Below are 17375 nucleotides of genomic sequence, written 5' to 3' on the forward strand. Positions count from 1 at the left end.
GCACGGTTCAACAAAGGCTGGAATTAGCCGGATTTGAGGCTGAGGAAAAACAAAAGGAACATGAAAGAAGGATAGAACTCATACGAATGGAGATGGATGCACACGCAGCCAGGGAAAAAGAAATGGAGGCTGCCCACAGGAGGGAAATGGAGGCAAGGGACAAAGAACTGAAGGAGAAGGAAAAAGAGAGGAAGTATGTGGAGGAAGAGAAGGAAAAAGAGAGGAAGCATTCACTGGAGATGGAGAAGGCAAAGGCTCAGCAGAATATACCAACAAACCCTAGCAATCCTTCTCCAGGTACCACTTCCCATCCCAGAAAGTTCTCCACCTACAAGGCAGGCGATGATACCGAGGCCTTCTTAGAAAACTTCAAAAGGGCCTGCCTTGGGTACGGCATCTCTACAGACCAATACATGGTAGAAATGAGGACGCAGCTCAGTGAACCCTTAGCTGAGGTGGCGGCTGAAATACCTAAGGAACAAATGAACCAGTATGAACTGTTTAAAACCAAGGCAAGAGTCAGAATGGGGCTAACACCTGAGCATTCCCGTCGGCGGTTCAAAGCCCTAAGGTGGAACCAGACGTGTCATTTACCCGACATGCCTACTACATTGTGAAACATTGGGATGCCTGGATATCAGAAGCAAGTGTTAAATCTCCAGAAGATTTGCCCTTCCTAATGCAAATGGAGCAGTTCTTAGAGGGTGTTCCTGAGAAAATAGAAAGATACATCCTAGATGGAAAGCCCAAAACTGTAATCGAGGTGCGGGAGATTGGAGCCAAATGGGAGGAGGTGGCAGAAAAGAAAAAAACTGGTCGCAGTTGGAGCGGATACCAGAAGGGACAATCTCACACCACACCCTACTACCTGGGGCAGCCCAAGGCCCCAACTACCCCCCAAGGAACTCTCCAGACACCTTATCGTCCCGCCACACCATTTTCCAGCAACCCACCTCGCCCCAGTGACCCATCAGCTGGACGATATTTTAAATATAACGAGCTGGGGCATGTAAAGGCCAACTGCCCCAAGAAACCCAACAGATTACAGTTCATTGCACCGGAATCACACCAGAGGTCCTCAAGCCCAGATACCGCCCAGATACCCTTGGAGCGGAGGGAAACTGTGAGTGTGGGCGGGAAGAAGGTCACCACATGGAGGGACAATGGAGCAAAAGTGTTGGCTATCCATGCTTCCTTAGTGGACCCAAATTTAATCAACCCAGAGATCCAAGCGACGATTCAACCCTTCAAGTCCAACTCTTTCAATTTGCCTACAGCCAAGTTGCCTGTCCAGTACAAGGGCTGATCAGGAACGTGGACTTTTGCAGTCTATGATGATTATCCCATCCCCAGGCTGTTGGGGGAAGATTTGGCTGATCGTGTGAAGCTAGCCAAGAGGGTGGGAATGGTCACCCGCAGCCAGGCTAAACCAACTGTCATGCCTAGTTCTGTTCCGGAAACTTCTACCAGGACCCGGTCAGAGGTGATGGACCCGGAACCCAGGCCAATGTCTGCAACAGCAGTAGTGGATCCAGTCCTAGAGACACAGACAGAGCCAGTCCCAGAACCGGAACCGGCAGAACAACAAGATCCAGACCCATTGCCAGCACTGAATCCAGTACTTGCAACCCCAACACCAGAGGGCCCCACCGAACCTGAACCGGCAGCAGCTGATAACCCTACACAAGAGTCTCAGCTGGAACCTGAACCCCAACATAGTGCACCAGTGGAGAGCGGTTCACAGTCAACGGAAACAGCATCATCCCCTACATTGCTTCCAGAGGGACCAACCATAGGTCCACAATCCAATGAGGAACTGATGTCTCCAGCATCAAGGGAACAGTTCCAGACTGAACAGGAAGCAGATGAAAGCCTCCAGAGAGCTTGGAAGGCGGCACGGAGCAACCCACTGCCTCTCAGCTCTTCTAATCGATCCAGGTTTGTTGTAGAAAGAGGACTTTTATACAAGGAAACTCTTTCTGGTGGACACCAGGAAGACTGGCATCTTCAGAGACAGTTGGTAGTTCCAACTAAATATCTTGAGCTTAGCTCACAATCATCCTAGTGGCCATGCTGGGGTGAACAGGACCAAAGACCAGTTGGGGAGGTCATTCCACTGGGAGGGAATGGGCAAGGATGTTTCTACTTATGTCCGGTCTTGTGAGGTATGCCAAAAAGTGGGAAAACCCCAAGACCAGGTCAAAGCCCCTCTCCAGCCACTCCCCATCACTGAAGTTCCATTTCAGCGAGTAGCTGTGGATATTCTGGGTCCTTTTCCGAAAAAGACCCCCAGAGGAAAGCAGTTTCATACTGACTTTCATGGATTTTGCCACCCGATGGCCGGAAGCAGTCGCTCTAAACAACACCAGGGCTAAAAGTGTGTGCCAGGCACTAGCAGACATTTTTGCCAGGTTAGGTTGGCTCTCCGACATCCTCACAGATGCAGGAACTAATTTCCTGGCAGGAACTATGGAAAGCCTTTGGGAAGCTCATGGGGTAAATCACTTGATTGCCACTCCTTACCATCATCAAACAAATGGCATGGTGGAGAAGTTTAATGGACCTTGGGGGCCATGATATGTAAATTCGTAAATGAGCACTCCAATGATTGGGACCTAGTGTTGCAGCAGTTGCTGTTTGCCTACAGAGCTCTACCACATCCCAGTTTAGGGTTTTCACCATTCAAACTTGTATATGGCCGTGAGGTTAAGGGGCCATTACAGTTGGTGAAGCAGCAGTGGGAGGGATTTACACCTTCTCCAGGAACTAACATTCTGGACTTTGTAACTAATCTATAAAACACCCTCCAAACCTCTCTGGCCCTTGCTAAAGAAAACCTACAGGATGCTCAAAAAGAGCAAAAAGCCTGGTATGATAAACATGCCAGAGAGCGTTCCTTCAAAGTAGGGGACCAGGTCATGGTCTTAAAGGCGCTCCAGGCCCGTAAAATGGAAGCGTCGTGGGAAGAGCCATTCACGGTCCAGGAGCGCCTGGGAGCTGTTAATTATCTCATAGCATTCCCCACCTCCAACTGAAAGCCTAAGGTGTACCATATTAATTCTCTAAAGCCCTTTTATTCCAGAGAATTAAAGATTTGTCAGTTTACAGCCTAGGGAGGAGATGATGCTGAGTGGCCTGAAGGTGTCTACTACGAAGGAAAAAGTGCTGGTGGTGTGGAAGAGGTGAACCTCTCCATGACCCGTGGGCGTATGCAGCGACAGCAGATCCAGGAGCTGTGCACTAGTTACATGCCGACATTCTCAGCCACCCCAGGACTGACTGAACAGGCATACCACTCCATTGACACAGGTAATGCTCACCCAATTAAAGTCCAACCTTATCGGGTGTCTCCTCAAGCTAAAACTGCTATAGAACAGGAAATCCAGGATATGTTACAGATGGGTATCATCCGCCCCTCTGGCAGTGCATGGGCATCTCCAGTAGTTCTAGTTCCCAAACCGGATGGGGAGATACGTTTTTGCATGGACTACCGTAAGCTAAATGCTGTAACTTGCCCCGACAACTATCCAATGCCACACACAGATGAACTATTAGAGAAACTGGGACAGGCCCAGGCCCAGTTCATTTCTACCTTCTACTTAACCAAGGGGTACTGGCAGGTACCGCTAGATGAATCCGCCAAGGAAAGGTCAGCCTTCACCACCCATGTCGGGCTGTATGAATTTAATGTACTCCCTTTCGGGCTGCGGAATGCACCCACCACTTTCCAAAGACCTGTAGATGGTCTCCTAGCAGGATTAGGAGAATATGCAGTCGCCTACCTTGAAGATATGGTCATATTTTCGGATTCCTGGGCAGAACACCTGGAACATCTACAAAAAGTCTTCGAGCACATATGGGAGGCAGGACTAACTGTTAAGGCTAAGAAGTGTCAAATAGGCCTAAACAGAGTGACTTACCTTGGACACCAGGTAGGTCAAGGAACTATCAACCCCCTACAGGCTGAAGTGGATGCTATCCAAAAGTGGCCTGTTCCAAAGTCAAAGAAACAGGTTCAATCCTTCTTAGGCTTGGCCGTTTATTACAGATGATTTATACCACAATACAGCCAAATCACCACCCCACTGACAGACCTAACCAAAAAGAAACAGCCAAATGCCGTTCAGTGGACCGAAGAGTGTCAGAAGGCCTTTAACCAGCTTAAAGCGACACTCATGTCTGACCCTGTACTAAGGGCCCCAGACTTTGACAAACCGTTCCTAGTAACCACAGATGTGTCCGAGCGTGGTGTGGGAGCAGTTTTAATTCAGGAAGGACTGGATCAAGAATTCCACCCTGTAGTGTTTCTCAGCAAGAAGCTGTCTGAGAGGGAAAGCAACTGGTCAGTCAGTGAAAAAGAATGTTACCATTGTCTACGCTCTGGAAAAGCTACGTCCATGTGTTTGGGGACTGCGTTTCCACCTGCAAACCAACCATGCTGTGCTATAGTGCTTCATACCTGCAAAAAAAATAACAAAAAACTTATTCGGTGGAGTTTAGCTCTCCAAGATTTTGATTTCGACATCCAACACATCTCAGGAGCTTCTAACAAAGCTCTCTCCCATGAAAGTTTGCCAGAATCAACTGGTTAAAATCATCCTTGAGATGTGAAAAATATTGTTAGTCTTTATATACTTGGTAGTATATTTAGAGGTGCATGTGTCTTATTAACTCTGTTTTTTCCTAGAGCTCCAGGAAGAAATCCCAGCCAGCATTTCACCCTATCTGTGATTTGGGGGGCATGTCATAAATATAAAGGGAAGGGTAAACACCTTTAAAATCCCTCCTGGCCAGAGGAAAAACCCTTTCACCTGTAAAGGGTTAAGCTAGGATAACCTCGCTGGCACCTGACCAAAATGACCAATGAGGAGACAAGTTACTTTCAAAAGCTGGGGGGAGGGAGAAACAAAGCCTCTCTCTGTCTGTGTGATGCTTTTGCTGGGGACAGAACAGGAATGGAGTCTTAGAACTTAGTAAGTAATCTAGCTAGATATGCGTTAGATTCTGATTCCTTTAAATGGCTGAGAAAATAAGCTGTGCTCAATGGAATGTAGATTCCTGTTTTTGTAACTTAAGATTTTGCCTAGAGGGATTCTCTATGTTTTGAATCTCATTACCTGTGGGGTTTCATGCGAGCCGGACAAAGCACAACAGCCAATATGGTTGGTAGCTAAGCCGTTTATCTGTTGTTTTCTCATTGCTTTTATACACTCCTCTTACATAATATTTCCAACCCCCTCCAAAGTCCATCACCCGATCACGGAGACATCTCGTTGGTCGAGCAGCCTCAGCACGGGTTATGCACGTGCGTCCTTCCTCTTGATTGGAGCATAGCTGTCCGCTGTCTGTTATCAACAAAGTCTGGTGTTGCCAGTTTGCCTGGGTCACGTTCCAGCCTGTAACTCTTTCTCAATAGTTCATTAAAGGTTCACCGCGACCTTAACTAGCTCATAAATATTCTTAACTAGCTCACAAATACACCATGTTCCCACAATTACCCTGTAAGATATTTACCATTCTGATTTTACAGAGGTGATTCTTTTTACTTTTTCTTCTATTAAAATTCTTCTTTTAAGAATCTGAATGCTTTTTCATTATTCTTAAGATTCAAGGGTTTGGGTCTGTGTTCACCTATGCAAATTGGTGAGGATTTTTATCAAACCTTCCCCAGGAAAGGGGGTGTAGGATTTGGGAGGATTTTGGGGGGAAAGATGGTTCCAAACGGACTCTTTCCCAATAATATACCGGTTAGACATTTGGTGGTGGCAGCGATAAAGTCCAAGGTCAAAAGGTAAAACAGTTTGTACCTTGGGGAAGTTTTAACCTAAGCTGGTAAAAGTAAGCTTAGGAGGTTTTCATGTAGGTCCCCACATCTGTATCCTAGAGTTCAGAGTGGGGAAGGAACCTTGACAGCATCTGTCATCCTCATAGCCCTGGCCTCGCCAGCACTGGTTCGGCATGCTGCTGAGTCTTTCGGTGACTGACCTGCTGCATTTACCTCTCCAGCCAGATCTGCTGTCCCGAACCACAGCAATCTGCTGCACCCGAACCTGGCATTGCTGCACCTGATGGTGTGGCTGCTGCATGGCTAAGTACGGATGAGCGGGAGGGCCACCACATGGTTGTCCATTCATACGTTCACATCACACTATGTGTTGACCCAGTAGGCTCAAGATGACGCTGGCTTTGGCAGATCAGTGCTACAAGCTCCATGACAATGCACTCTGAGCCCGCCTCCATTGATACTGCTTGCGAGTCACCTAGAATGGAATCGACACAAGCAAGCACTCGTAGAAGAAAAACAGTTACCTACCTTTCGTAACTGTTGTTCTTCGACATGTGTTGCTCATGTCCATTCCATTACCTGCCTCCTGCCCCTCTGTCAGAGTTGTCAGCAAGAAGGAACTGAGCTGGTGTGGGCTGGCGGCACCTGATATACCATGGCATCAGCGCAGAACTCTACAGGGCGCCACAGCCGGCCCTATGGGTACCAGTAAGGCAAAAATCTCTGATGGCCGGCACGTGGGCACGCACACAACTAGAATGGAATGGACATGAGCAACACATCTCGAAGAACAACAGTTACAAAAAGTAGGTAACGGGGCGGGGGTTGCAGTTATAGCCTTTCCACAGTTCATTATGTCTGCACACTTACCAACGACAATTTAAACCCCAGTCAGAAATTAATTATGATTTCAGTTAATTCAGTAAAATATCACAAATCGCAAGGGTCTTTATACTGAAGCTCTAATTATAGTGATTAATAAGCTCTAACTCACTGGAAATCAGAGATTTGGTCAAATGACAGATAAAAAGAGATCTTTAACAGTACATGCTTCCCTTTCTCTGTGTCCTTTTTATCATGCAGTCTTTAAGTATGTGTTCTTACTCCTACAATGTACAGTTACAATTTTACTGTGAGTGAGTAATGCTTCAAACCTCTGTATAGTTAACCATTACTTCATTGTATTGCAATCTATTAATCCATCTAATAAACTTGTTTACTTCACTCTTATTACTGTACATTAAGGATTTCATCCAAAAAAATTAATAAATTCTTTGTTCTAGTCACTTCCAATAGTGTAAGTTAACATTAACTTTATAATAATAACAAATATATTAAATCATTTTTAAAGATGTAATTCCTTTATACAAAACAAATCAAGTGACATCTTAGCCAGGAACATACAAGACCTGATTAAAGCTGTTGCTGGCTGAAACATAGACCTTCGATTTGTTTTGTTTCCAGGGAAGTAAATCATTAAAAACAAAAGAAAAGGAGTACTTGTGGCACCTTAGAGACTAACACATTTATTTGAGCATAAGCTTTCATGAGCTACAGCTCACTTCATTGGATGCAACTTCTTCTATCTGCTATTATTCTGATGAACTGAAACACCAAGTCCAGAAAAACACATGCACTTAATTTCTTACAGTTTTACCATCAAGGTCAAATACCAAATCTGTTCAAATGTCTACTGTATTTCTTTTCTCTAATTTGTGCCTGGTATATTGAGTCTATATATTCCTTATTACAATATCATGACAATGGCACATAAATACCCCCCTGATTTATTATCAACTGACTCAGTAGAAAGTGTGTTGCTATGATATATTTCTTTCCCTTCCCTTTTTCTGTGCACTAGAGCAGGAGTGGCCAAAATATGGCCTATGGGACAAATTCAACCCACAGAGTTCTGCAATGCATCATATGGCTACGCTCAGTTTAATAGGGAGGCATGTCCCATTGAGAACACAAGTCAAATTCCATTGCAGCTCCCATTTGGGCACAGCTTGTAGATACTTGCTGTACTGAATGCTAATTCGTTTTCAGCTCTCCTTAACATTTCATTGAACTACTAACGTTTAGTAATTTTTTTCTCTTCATAGTATAACTCCTGTTAGCCTATTTATATGCATCTTGTGTCCCTTCTACCCTGTTTCATGTGTTACACCCTCTACAACAGGGGTGGGCAAACTTTTTGACCTGAGGGCCACAGCAGGGAATAGAAACTGTATGGCGGGCCATGAATGCTCACAAATTTGGAGTTGGGATGCGGAAGGGGGTAAGGGCTCTGGTTGGGGGTGTGGGCTCTGGGGTGGGACTGGGGAAGAGGAGTTTGGGGTATAGGAGGGTGCTCTGGGATGGAACCAAGGAATTCAGAGGGCGTGAGGGGAATCGGGATGTGGGAAGGGGTGCGGATTCCGGCTGGGGGTGCAGGCTCTGGGGATGAGAGGTTTGGGGTGCAGCAGGGTACTCCGTGCTGGGATCGAGGGGTTTGGAGAGCGGGAGGGGGATCAGGGCTTGGGCAGGGGGTTGGTCCCGTGGGGAGAGGCTCAGGCTTGCAGGCTCCGAGCGGCGCTTACCTCAAGTGGCTCCCAGAAGCAGCGGCATGTCCCTTCTCGGGCCCCTACACATGGAGCAGGGCCATGCGGCTGCTTCCGGGAGCCAACACAGTGCGGTCCCCAACCATGCACCCCAGAGCGGGGCTGTGCCGCAGCTTCTGGGAGCCGTTTGGTGCGGCCCCTGCCCCAGTGCCCCAGCGGGGGCTCGTGGACCGGCTTAAAATGACTCATGGGCCGGATCTGGCCTGCAGGCCGTAGTTTGCCCACCTCTGTTCTACAACCTGCTGCTATTAGGGTCTGCTGTAAGTCTTCACGAGAGAGAGAGAGAGACAGAGAGAGAGAGGAAGGTTAGGCTTTCTGTGGTTCTAGTCGTTTAATAGTTTGGCCTGATCCCATGTGACTTTAGACAAGTTATTCAGTCTCTGTGGGCCTTAGATCCCCATAATCAAATGTGGATGATAGTCCTTCTACCTCAAGGCATGTTGTGAGGATTAATTAAAGATTGTGAGGCGCTCAGATACTATGGCAGAGAGGACCATAAAAGTGTGATCGATTGATAGAAAGAAAACTGCTAGGCTCTTGATCAGGCATAACGATCCAAGAGCTTTTAATTTTATTTTCATCGATCTTAGAGAGACCATGTTTTGAAACCCAGTAATGCTTGGTGTAATCCTTCTGAATGGTCTTTTTTTTTCATTTTTGTACATCAACATTTTCTTCAGGAGTGCTGGAATGATTTGTATAGTGGGGGTGCTGAGAGCCGTTGAACCAAATTGTAAACTCTGTATCTGATGTAAACCACTTCAAGTCAGGGGGTGCAGCAGCACCACCAGCACCCCCACTTCCCACACCTATGATTTTCTTTATCATTGAATGTAAACATTACAACACATGAAAAGAGAATATTATCTACTGGTCTGTTTTTTCCACCAAATGCATCTGATGAAGTGAGCTGTAGCTCACGAAAGCTTATGCTCTAATAAATTTGTGAGTCTCTAAGGTGCCACAAGTACTCCTTTTCTTTTTATTATCTCCTTTGTTTTTCAAAGAAAGCATCAGCTTCTGAATTGTTTTCCAAATATGATTCCCTCTCCAAATGGACATCCAATGTCATTCAGGAGAGAAGAAGTTTCTTCCCAACATTCTTGATTGAGTTTTCACATTGATTGATTAATATATAACAACGATCTTCTCTATGCTTCTTATTTTGAATAGGGAGATCAAGGTATTCCAGGGGACAGAGGTCCACAAGGTGAAAGAGGAAAACCTGGTCCTCCAGGAGAAAAGGGGGTTATAGGACCTGCTGGACCACCAGGAGACAGAGGCTACCCAGGATCACCAGGTCATCACGGTTCCCCAGGTCCTCCAGGTCTTCCGGTAAGAAAATAAAGAGCTCTGGTTGGTTGCTGGTGGAACCTAGAGGAATAAACACTGTGTGTTCTGAGGAGCAGAAATGAATCCATACATATTCAGTACAACACATCACAAATACTGAAGTTACTTTCAGCTGTGTAATTGTTCAGTTATCAAATGAAAAAAAATCAGTGCAAACAATCAAGTCATCATTTTTAGTCTTCCTTTTGTATTTGATTGTTTGTTAGTGTTCTTTACCTGAATTGTGGTAGCCTCTGCTATACTGAAAATAGCTTAAGTTCAATTAATTAAATTTTGCTTTTGACAAATTGGATAGATGATTACTCAATACAATTAGTTTTATAAGTGAAGCGTCATAAAATAAAGACCTAAAATATAAGCCAAAGTATGTAAGAAAGAAACACATTCCAACCCTCTTCCCAGAAATTAGTACCTAAAAATAACACTAAATACTTCCTAACACTGCATTTCTTCATTCACATGCCATCTGTTTTTTCCACACACACATCATTGTGTTCTGAATATTTATTAACTTGGAAGACACAATCATTCAGATAATGGATGTTTCACCCTGCTATGGTTTGAGTTATTCATCATATCAGCATTGATGATATTATTTTTGGTTTTTGTATTAAAGTAGCTAGTCCCCAATCAAGATTAGCATCTCATTGTGCTACAGGAACACATAATAAGAGACAATCTGTCCCCGCAAAGACTTGACAATCTAAATAGACAAGTTACATACAAAGGGTGAGAATGATAAAACAACATTATTGGACATCTTTAGAAAGTCTTTCACAGATTTGATAGTGACAAATTTGTGTTAAAACATATAACACAAAACATGCTTATTTTAATGATATAATCTGAAAATGTTGCTGTTATATTTCATAGGATCAGTAATTGTTAATAATATTATAATGTACCTGCAATAAACAGCCTTTGCAGCTAATTAAACACTTTCACTTCTCTTCAATATTTAATCTCCAGCAAAAGCTTTACGTGCTTTGCTTTGTATACTACACTATCCCTTGATTAAATTTATCTATTCAGCATGTTGCTTTCAGCTTGTTCTGTTTCCACATTTTTAGATTACTGATTGTGTCCCCTGTTTGTTTTTCCATCAGGCTGACACAGTTTCATTTGAAGAAATGAAAAAATACATCAAACAAGAGGTTCTTAGGGTTTTTGAAGGTAAGGAAATCAAATGTTGTACAACTAAATATAAATCTTATCTTCTGTCCTAGATGTTTACTTCTGTATAGTCTTTGTATACCTTTTCTAAACAATTGTGCAAGAACGTACTTTCTGTTGATTGACTATTTACACTTAGGTATAAAAAGTGTTTAGCAACTATACAATTTAGCTACAGCTAATCAAGAGAAAGATCTTGGAGTCATTGTGGATATTTCTCTGAAGACATCCACACAGTGTGCGGCGGCAGTCAAAAAAGCAAATGGGATGTTAGGAATCATTTAAAAAGGGATAGAGAATAAGACGGAGAATATCTTATTGCCCTTATATAAATCCATGGTACGCCCACATCTTGAATACTGTGTACAGATGTGGTCCCCTCATCTCAAAAAAGATATTCTGGCATTAGAAAAGGTTCAGAAAAGGGCAACTAAAATGATTAAGGGTTTGGAACAGGTCCCATATGAGGAGAGATTAAAGAGGCTAGGACTTTTCAGCGTGGAAAAGAGAAGACTAAGGGGGGATTTGATAGAGGTATATAAAATCATGAGTGGTGTGGAGAAAGCAAATAAGGAAAATTTATTTACTTGATCCCATAATATAAGAACTAGGGGCCACCAAATGAAATTAATGGGCAGCAGGTTTAAAACAAATAAAAGGAAGTTCTTCTTCACTCAGTGCACAGTCAACCTGTGGAACTCCTTGCCTGAGGAGGTTGTGAATGCTAGGACTATAACAGGGTTTAAAATAGAACTGGATAAATTCATGGAGGTTAAGTCCATTAATGGCTATTAGCCAGGATGAGTAAGGAATGGTGTCCCTAGCCTCTGTTTGTCAGAGGGTGGAGATGGATGGCAGGAGAGAGATCACTAGATCATTACCTGTTAGGTTCATTCCCTCTGGGGTACCTGGCATTGTCCACTGGTAAACCGGATACTGGGCTGGATGGATCTTTGGTCTGACCCAGTATGGCCTTTCTTATGTTCTTATAAAAGTGAAAGTCTATCTAATACAATCATATTCAAACAAATAACTGTTACTGCATGTTCAAAAATCTGTTAACCAGAACACTTTCTCATGTAATACAGCTTAACATTAAAAAACAAAGATTGTTCAAAATGTTAATAGCAATAGCAAAAGTAAAAAAAAAGAGAGAATAGAAATTAAAATTTGAAAAATAATAAATAATAGTTGGAATGTGAAGGGCCTGATCCCACAGAGGTAAAATTCCCATTGTCTTATTGCATTAACTGGACAACTTTTAGGACTGTGCAATTTTATTTCCAACTAATTCAGAAGCTCCCCATTAACTGTGTTCTAATTTAAAAGAAAACAGTTCATATATGTTGTTAATGAAGCCACGGCTTCTCTTAAATTACATTAATTGCCATTAGCTTTAAATCAAAAGCAGCTTCAAAAACAAGGTAGCATTTAATAAATTTAATTCTTTTCCCTTGTGTCTTAGATGGTAAAGGTATAGCTATTAAATGAAGGTTGTTAGTAATTATGGGTGGCTTTTAAATGAAGATATATGGTATTTACATTTTTATTCTTATTCTGCCATGCTCTGATAGGTAAACCATGTTCTGTGTTTCCAGATTCTTATATCCTGCTGATTTCTCAGTTTCCCATTGGTGGTACTTTTTGCCTTATATTCCTTATTTTTCTCACAAAAATTCAATTGTGTTAGGGTTATGTGACTTCCTTTACATCTCATTGGAGGACTTTCAATTATGTGCTTTGATTGGTTCATCAGGTTCATTAAGGCACAATTCCAGTCATTCTGTATTTATTGTAGCCTTTTTCTTAGGTAGTGAACCATTATGCTGCTTGTTTGTTCTCTGTTAAAGATGGGTGAACTCATTTGGATAAAATAAAAATATTTAATTACATCCAAAGATTAACCCAAAATACAAATATAGGCCAAACTGCATCTGGGTTGAGGTTCACTTTAAAAAAAAAAATCTATTGTTCATGTTATACACATCTATCCTTATGGTTTCTAGTCAGGGCTGGAAGCAGAAGCACCAAATACCATGAATGGCTGTAGCATTTCTGACCTAGCCCAATACAGGTAGGGAGAAACTCAGAACGCTAGGAGCTTACATCAATTTTGGGCAGTAGTGGCATAACTCTGAGGTCAATGAGCATAGCCAAAGCTGCATTCAGATTTTTCTGTGTCACTGTTCAGGCTCTGGAGCAGACAGGGACATGGCTAGGTTCTCCTTTCCCTCCCTCAGACTGCATTGCCCATCCCAGAGTGGTCAGCGTGTGTCTCTGTCTGTCTCTCTCTCGTCTTGTCTACACTGCAGAGTTTTGTCACTAAAAGGCAGCTTTTGGCAACGGAACAGTGGAGGTGTACACACTGCAATGCCACTTTTGGTGATTAAACTCTTCAGTTGAAGCAACAAAACCACCTTAACAAGAGGCATAAAGCTTTTTGCGGCAGTATAGACGTTTGTGTAGAGCAAATCATTAATGTGGAATGCTTCTCTCTTCCGCACTACGAACACAAAGGCAAGCAGGAAGACAGGGGCAGATGTGTGTGTGCATGTGAGAAACTGCTATGCTGTATAGAGTCAGGGAGGGAGGCGTGGGATGATGTCGGGATGTCCCTCTCTCCCTACCTCAGGACAGGTTGCTTCCTGCGGCTGTCTGCACTTAGAGACAGCATGCCAACACACTCACTTTCCCAACATATGTACTCCCGCAACCATGGGTGGCGGGTATAATACGCCAGGGGAGGCTAAGTCTCCATTAACCCAGGCCATAGCCCTTCCCATGCTCCGTTCTGAGGCCCTGCCCTCGCTTCTCTTCTCCTCCAAAGCCAGCAGGGGCTCAGATCAGGTCGGTGGCCTGGAGCTCGGGGTTCGGTTGGCCAGCAGTCCTGGGAGGCTCTGGCCAGACTGCGGGTTGGGCTGGTACTCGGACCAGCTGGCGGCCCAGAGGTCAGGCCAGCTGGCATGGCTAGGGTGGGATGGCTGGCGGCTTGGGGAGGTTCAGCCGAGGCTCCTCAGCCATGGGGTGGGCAGTTTGGGGCTCTGGCGGGATGGGGGGGGGGGGCATGGGTGGGGCCTTGGGCAGAAAGGGCAGGGCCGGGGGTCTAGCCTCACACATACACACTTCCCACCGTTTCTCTCACACACTCCCCCAACACACACACTGTCTCTGTCTCTCCACACACACACACATACCCTGTCACACACTTCCCCCTCCCCCACTTCAGTTGAAAAGCAGCTGGCTGTCTAGTAAGATGGCCGTGGAACAATGTGACACTGTGCCTGCCCCATGAGGCATTCCAAACCCTTCCCAAAGCACCCTGCGGCCAATTGCCCAGTGGGATAGCTACCCACAGTGCCCTGCTTTCTGTGTCAATGCAAGAGCTGCTAGTGTGAATGCACTCTGCTGACACAAGAGTGTTTAAAAGTGCTTTAATTAAAGCAGCATAACTTCTGGCAACAAAACTCTGCATTGTAGACATAGCCTCTAACTGGGGATGCAGGCTCTGGGGTGGGGCTGGGGATGAGGGGTTTTACGGTGCAGGAGGGGGCTCCGGGTTTGGGGGGATGAGGGATTCAGAATGTGGGAGGGGGCTGCAGGTTGAGGCAGGAGGTTGGAGGGTGGGAGGGGGTACAGGCTCTGGGCTGGAGGTGTGGGCTCTGGCGTGGGGCCTGGGATGTGGGGTTTGGGGTGCAGGAGGGGTTATGGGCTCTGGGCTGGGGGTGTGGGCTGTAGGGTAGGGCTGGGGATGAGGATTTGGGGTGCAGGATGGGCTCTGGGCTGTGGCAGGGGGTTGGCGTGAAATGGGGGTGAGGGCTCTGGGCTGGAGCAGGGGTTGGTGTGCAGGAGGAGGCTGTCTCAGGGCCGGGGCAGGGGGTTGGGGATCGGGATTACCTCGGGCAGCTCCTAGTCAGTGGCACAGCAGGGCTAAGGCAAGCTCCCTGCCTGTTCTGCATCCGCGCTGCGCCCCAGAAGCAGCCAGCAGGTCCGGCTCCTGGCAGGGGGGGCCAGGAGGCTCTGCACACTGCTCTCACCTGCAGGAACCCTCCCAAACACTCTCATTGGCTACAGTTCCCGGCCAATGGGAGTGCAGAGCCAGTGCTTGGGGCAAAGGTAGCATGCAGAGCCCCATGGCCTCCCTGCCTAGGAGCCAGACCTGCTGACCAATTCTGGGGCACAGCGCAGTGCCAGGACAGGTAGGGACTAGCCTGACTTGGACCTGCAGCACTCTGACCGGACTTTTAACGGCCGGCGGATGGTGCTGACCAGAGCCGCCAGGGTCCCTTTTCGACCAGGCTTTCCAATCAAAAACTGGACACCTGGCAACCCTACATCTAATGCACACATTTCTGGCCACTCACAGACTGGTTTAAACTGCATTGTAATCAACCTGCTAAGGCAGCTGGGATGGAAAGTGTACAGATGTTTTTCAAATATAAAGAATATTTAAAATTATTTAGCTTTTAAACTGCAATTAGAGCCATGCCCATTTATTTGCTCATTGTTATAAAACTGTTAGAAAACTCATGAAATTACATGTATTATAATCATAATTATATTTAAAAAGTAAGCTGGTTCTCATAACCAATGTTTGCAATTAAACTACATAACACTTGAGCGTATAAATATCTTGACTACCATGTGCAAAAGAATAAATGATGCAACAAGTGGAAGAGAATAATATTTGTTAAAAACTGTCTTGTTATTAATCTTTGTAATAAAACTACTCTAAAAAGGAGAAATATAACTAATAAATATGTAAAGTATTTTAAACCAAAATTGTTTATGTATTGCCAAATGTATTAATAGATATACATAAAATAATAATTAGATTTAACTATTAGCTAAAATTGTGTTAACTATTAGTTATAACTGTTAGCTAGTTTAATACTTAACTACAGCTGTAATAATGTATATAGTATATCATATTTTTGACAGACAATCTAGAATCGTACTTAAACTTCACTTTTTGCACAGTTGTCTCATTCCAAAATATCTATTTAATTGTCCTTTCTCCATAAATAAGTTAACCTAAAGAGTTATGATGACAGTTCTTTAGAAAAGATATACATGCTACTATGCATGTTAACTGCTTTTCTGCGTGCTGTGTGTTACAGATGGAATTGTGTCATGTTAACTTCAGTCCTTGGTGTTGAAATATACATTGATACTCTCTTTCCTCTTTGACATCTTTCCTTATTTATGTCTCCTCTTCATTTAAGAAATATTAAACAGTTTCTAAAAGGAATTGAAATATTGGCTCAAGGCAATAATTGTCTGTTATTTTGAGTGTTCAGCTTCTGTCATGAATTACCAAAATATTTTCAAATTGTGAATGTTTCATGAATTTTAGGCCAGTTTATTCAGCCATTAATTCTTACTGCAGTGTAGTCATTTGCTGTTCTATTTAAAAAGTTAGTTATCTAGTCAGGGAGAAGAGGTAATGCCATGTCATTTTGGCAGATCTCCTCGCAGCATGAACGATGATAACCAAATAGTCAAAGCAAACCATTAATGACAACTCATAGTTTGAAAAATATTTGTGGAAGCTATTCATCGCTTATATAAAAATAGCAAACACACATGAAAAAATCAAGACTGGTTTATCAACAATTCACTTACCAAAAAAGGATTATTATTCAAACAAATACATCAGTCAGCTCTAGCATGTACACTAACTTCTCTGACCTTAACTGGGAATGCTCTGCTGTTGGAATTCACAACTGGCATTGGTTTTGATGTGGACGTTGAACACCAATAAGGCCAGTTTGTCTGTTTGTTTGTTTTTTCCAGTTTGAGGAATAAATTAGTATACCCTTAAGAGAGAATTTTCCTATTCCCAGTCCTTAGTGGAAACTTACTTTCTCAAGGCCTTCTCCTCCCGGCCATCAGTTGGCTTTGCTTGGTTTATGATGGCTTGATATAGCTCCCTGTTTCCCTTCTGCCATAGTGGTTATTGTGGAGCAAAGGTAGGGTTGAGTGTGCAGCGTTCTAAGCCCTGCAAAGCTCAGGAATCAAACCAGTCCCTCTAACATGTCAATCCAGGCACTAACAACTGGGTCAAACTTATTCAGAATAATATTCAGTTTGTTACAAGATTGGTGTAAGCCTGTTCCTGTAGTCACTCTGTAAGCGGAACTCCCACCGATGAGAATGGGAGTTCTGTACTTGGATTGGCTAGAGGATCAGGCCCTATGTTTGTGTGTTGTCATTCTTGCACAGAAATATTAAAAAGCAGAACTTGCATGCTTCAGAAAGTCATTTGTGCATATGTTTTTCTATGCAGAAGATCCAGGCCCATAAATAGAGTGATTTGGAGTCAGACATATGCAGGGAACCCAACAGTTGTGTTTCAAAATAGAATTGTACTTTGCCTGTTCTCTGCTCCATTTTTTCACCTTAATATTTTATTTTTTGCCCATGCTGCTCTTCATTCAAATTCTCTTCTGAATGGAATTCAT

At 44.0% G+C, this 17375-nt stretch overlaps 1 protein-coding gene across 1 annotated transcript in view; it reads left to right on the top strand.

Moving 5' to 3' along the window:
- The window catches only part of COL19A1 (collagen type XIX alpha 1 chain), a 345729-nt gene that overhangs the window by 312045 nt on the left and 16309 nt on the right, over nt 1–17375 (top strand). Inside the window, exons 44-45 of the mRNA XM_043510441.1 lie at nt 9562–9723; nt 10848–10914. Coding sequence (XP_043366376.1) covers nt 9562–9723; nt 10848–10914 — 229 coding nt within the window. The remainder of the gene's footprint in view (nt 1–9561; nt 9724–10847; nt 10915–17375) is intronic.

The sequence above is a fragment of the Dermochelys coriacea genome, chromosome 3 (genome assembly GCF_009764565.3).
Source record: "Dermochelys coriacea isolate rDerCor1 chromosome 3, rDerCor1.pri.v4, whole genome shotgun sequence".
Lineage (NCBI taxonomy): Eukaryota > Metazoa > Chordata > Testudines > Dermochelyidae > Dermochelys > Dermochelys coriacea.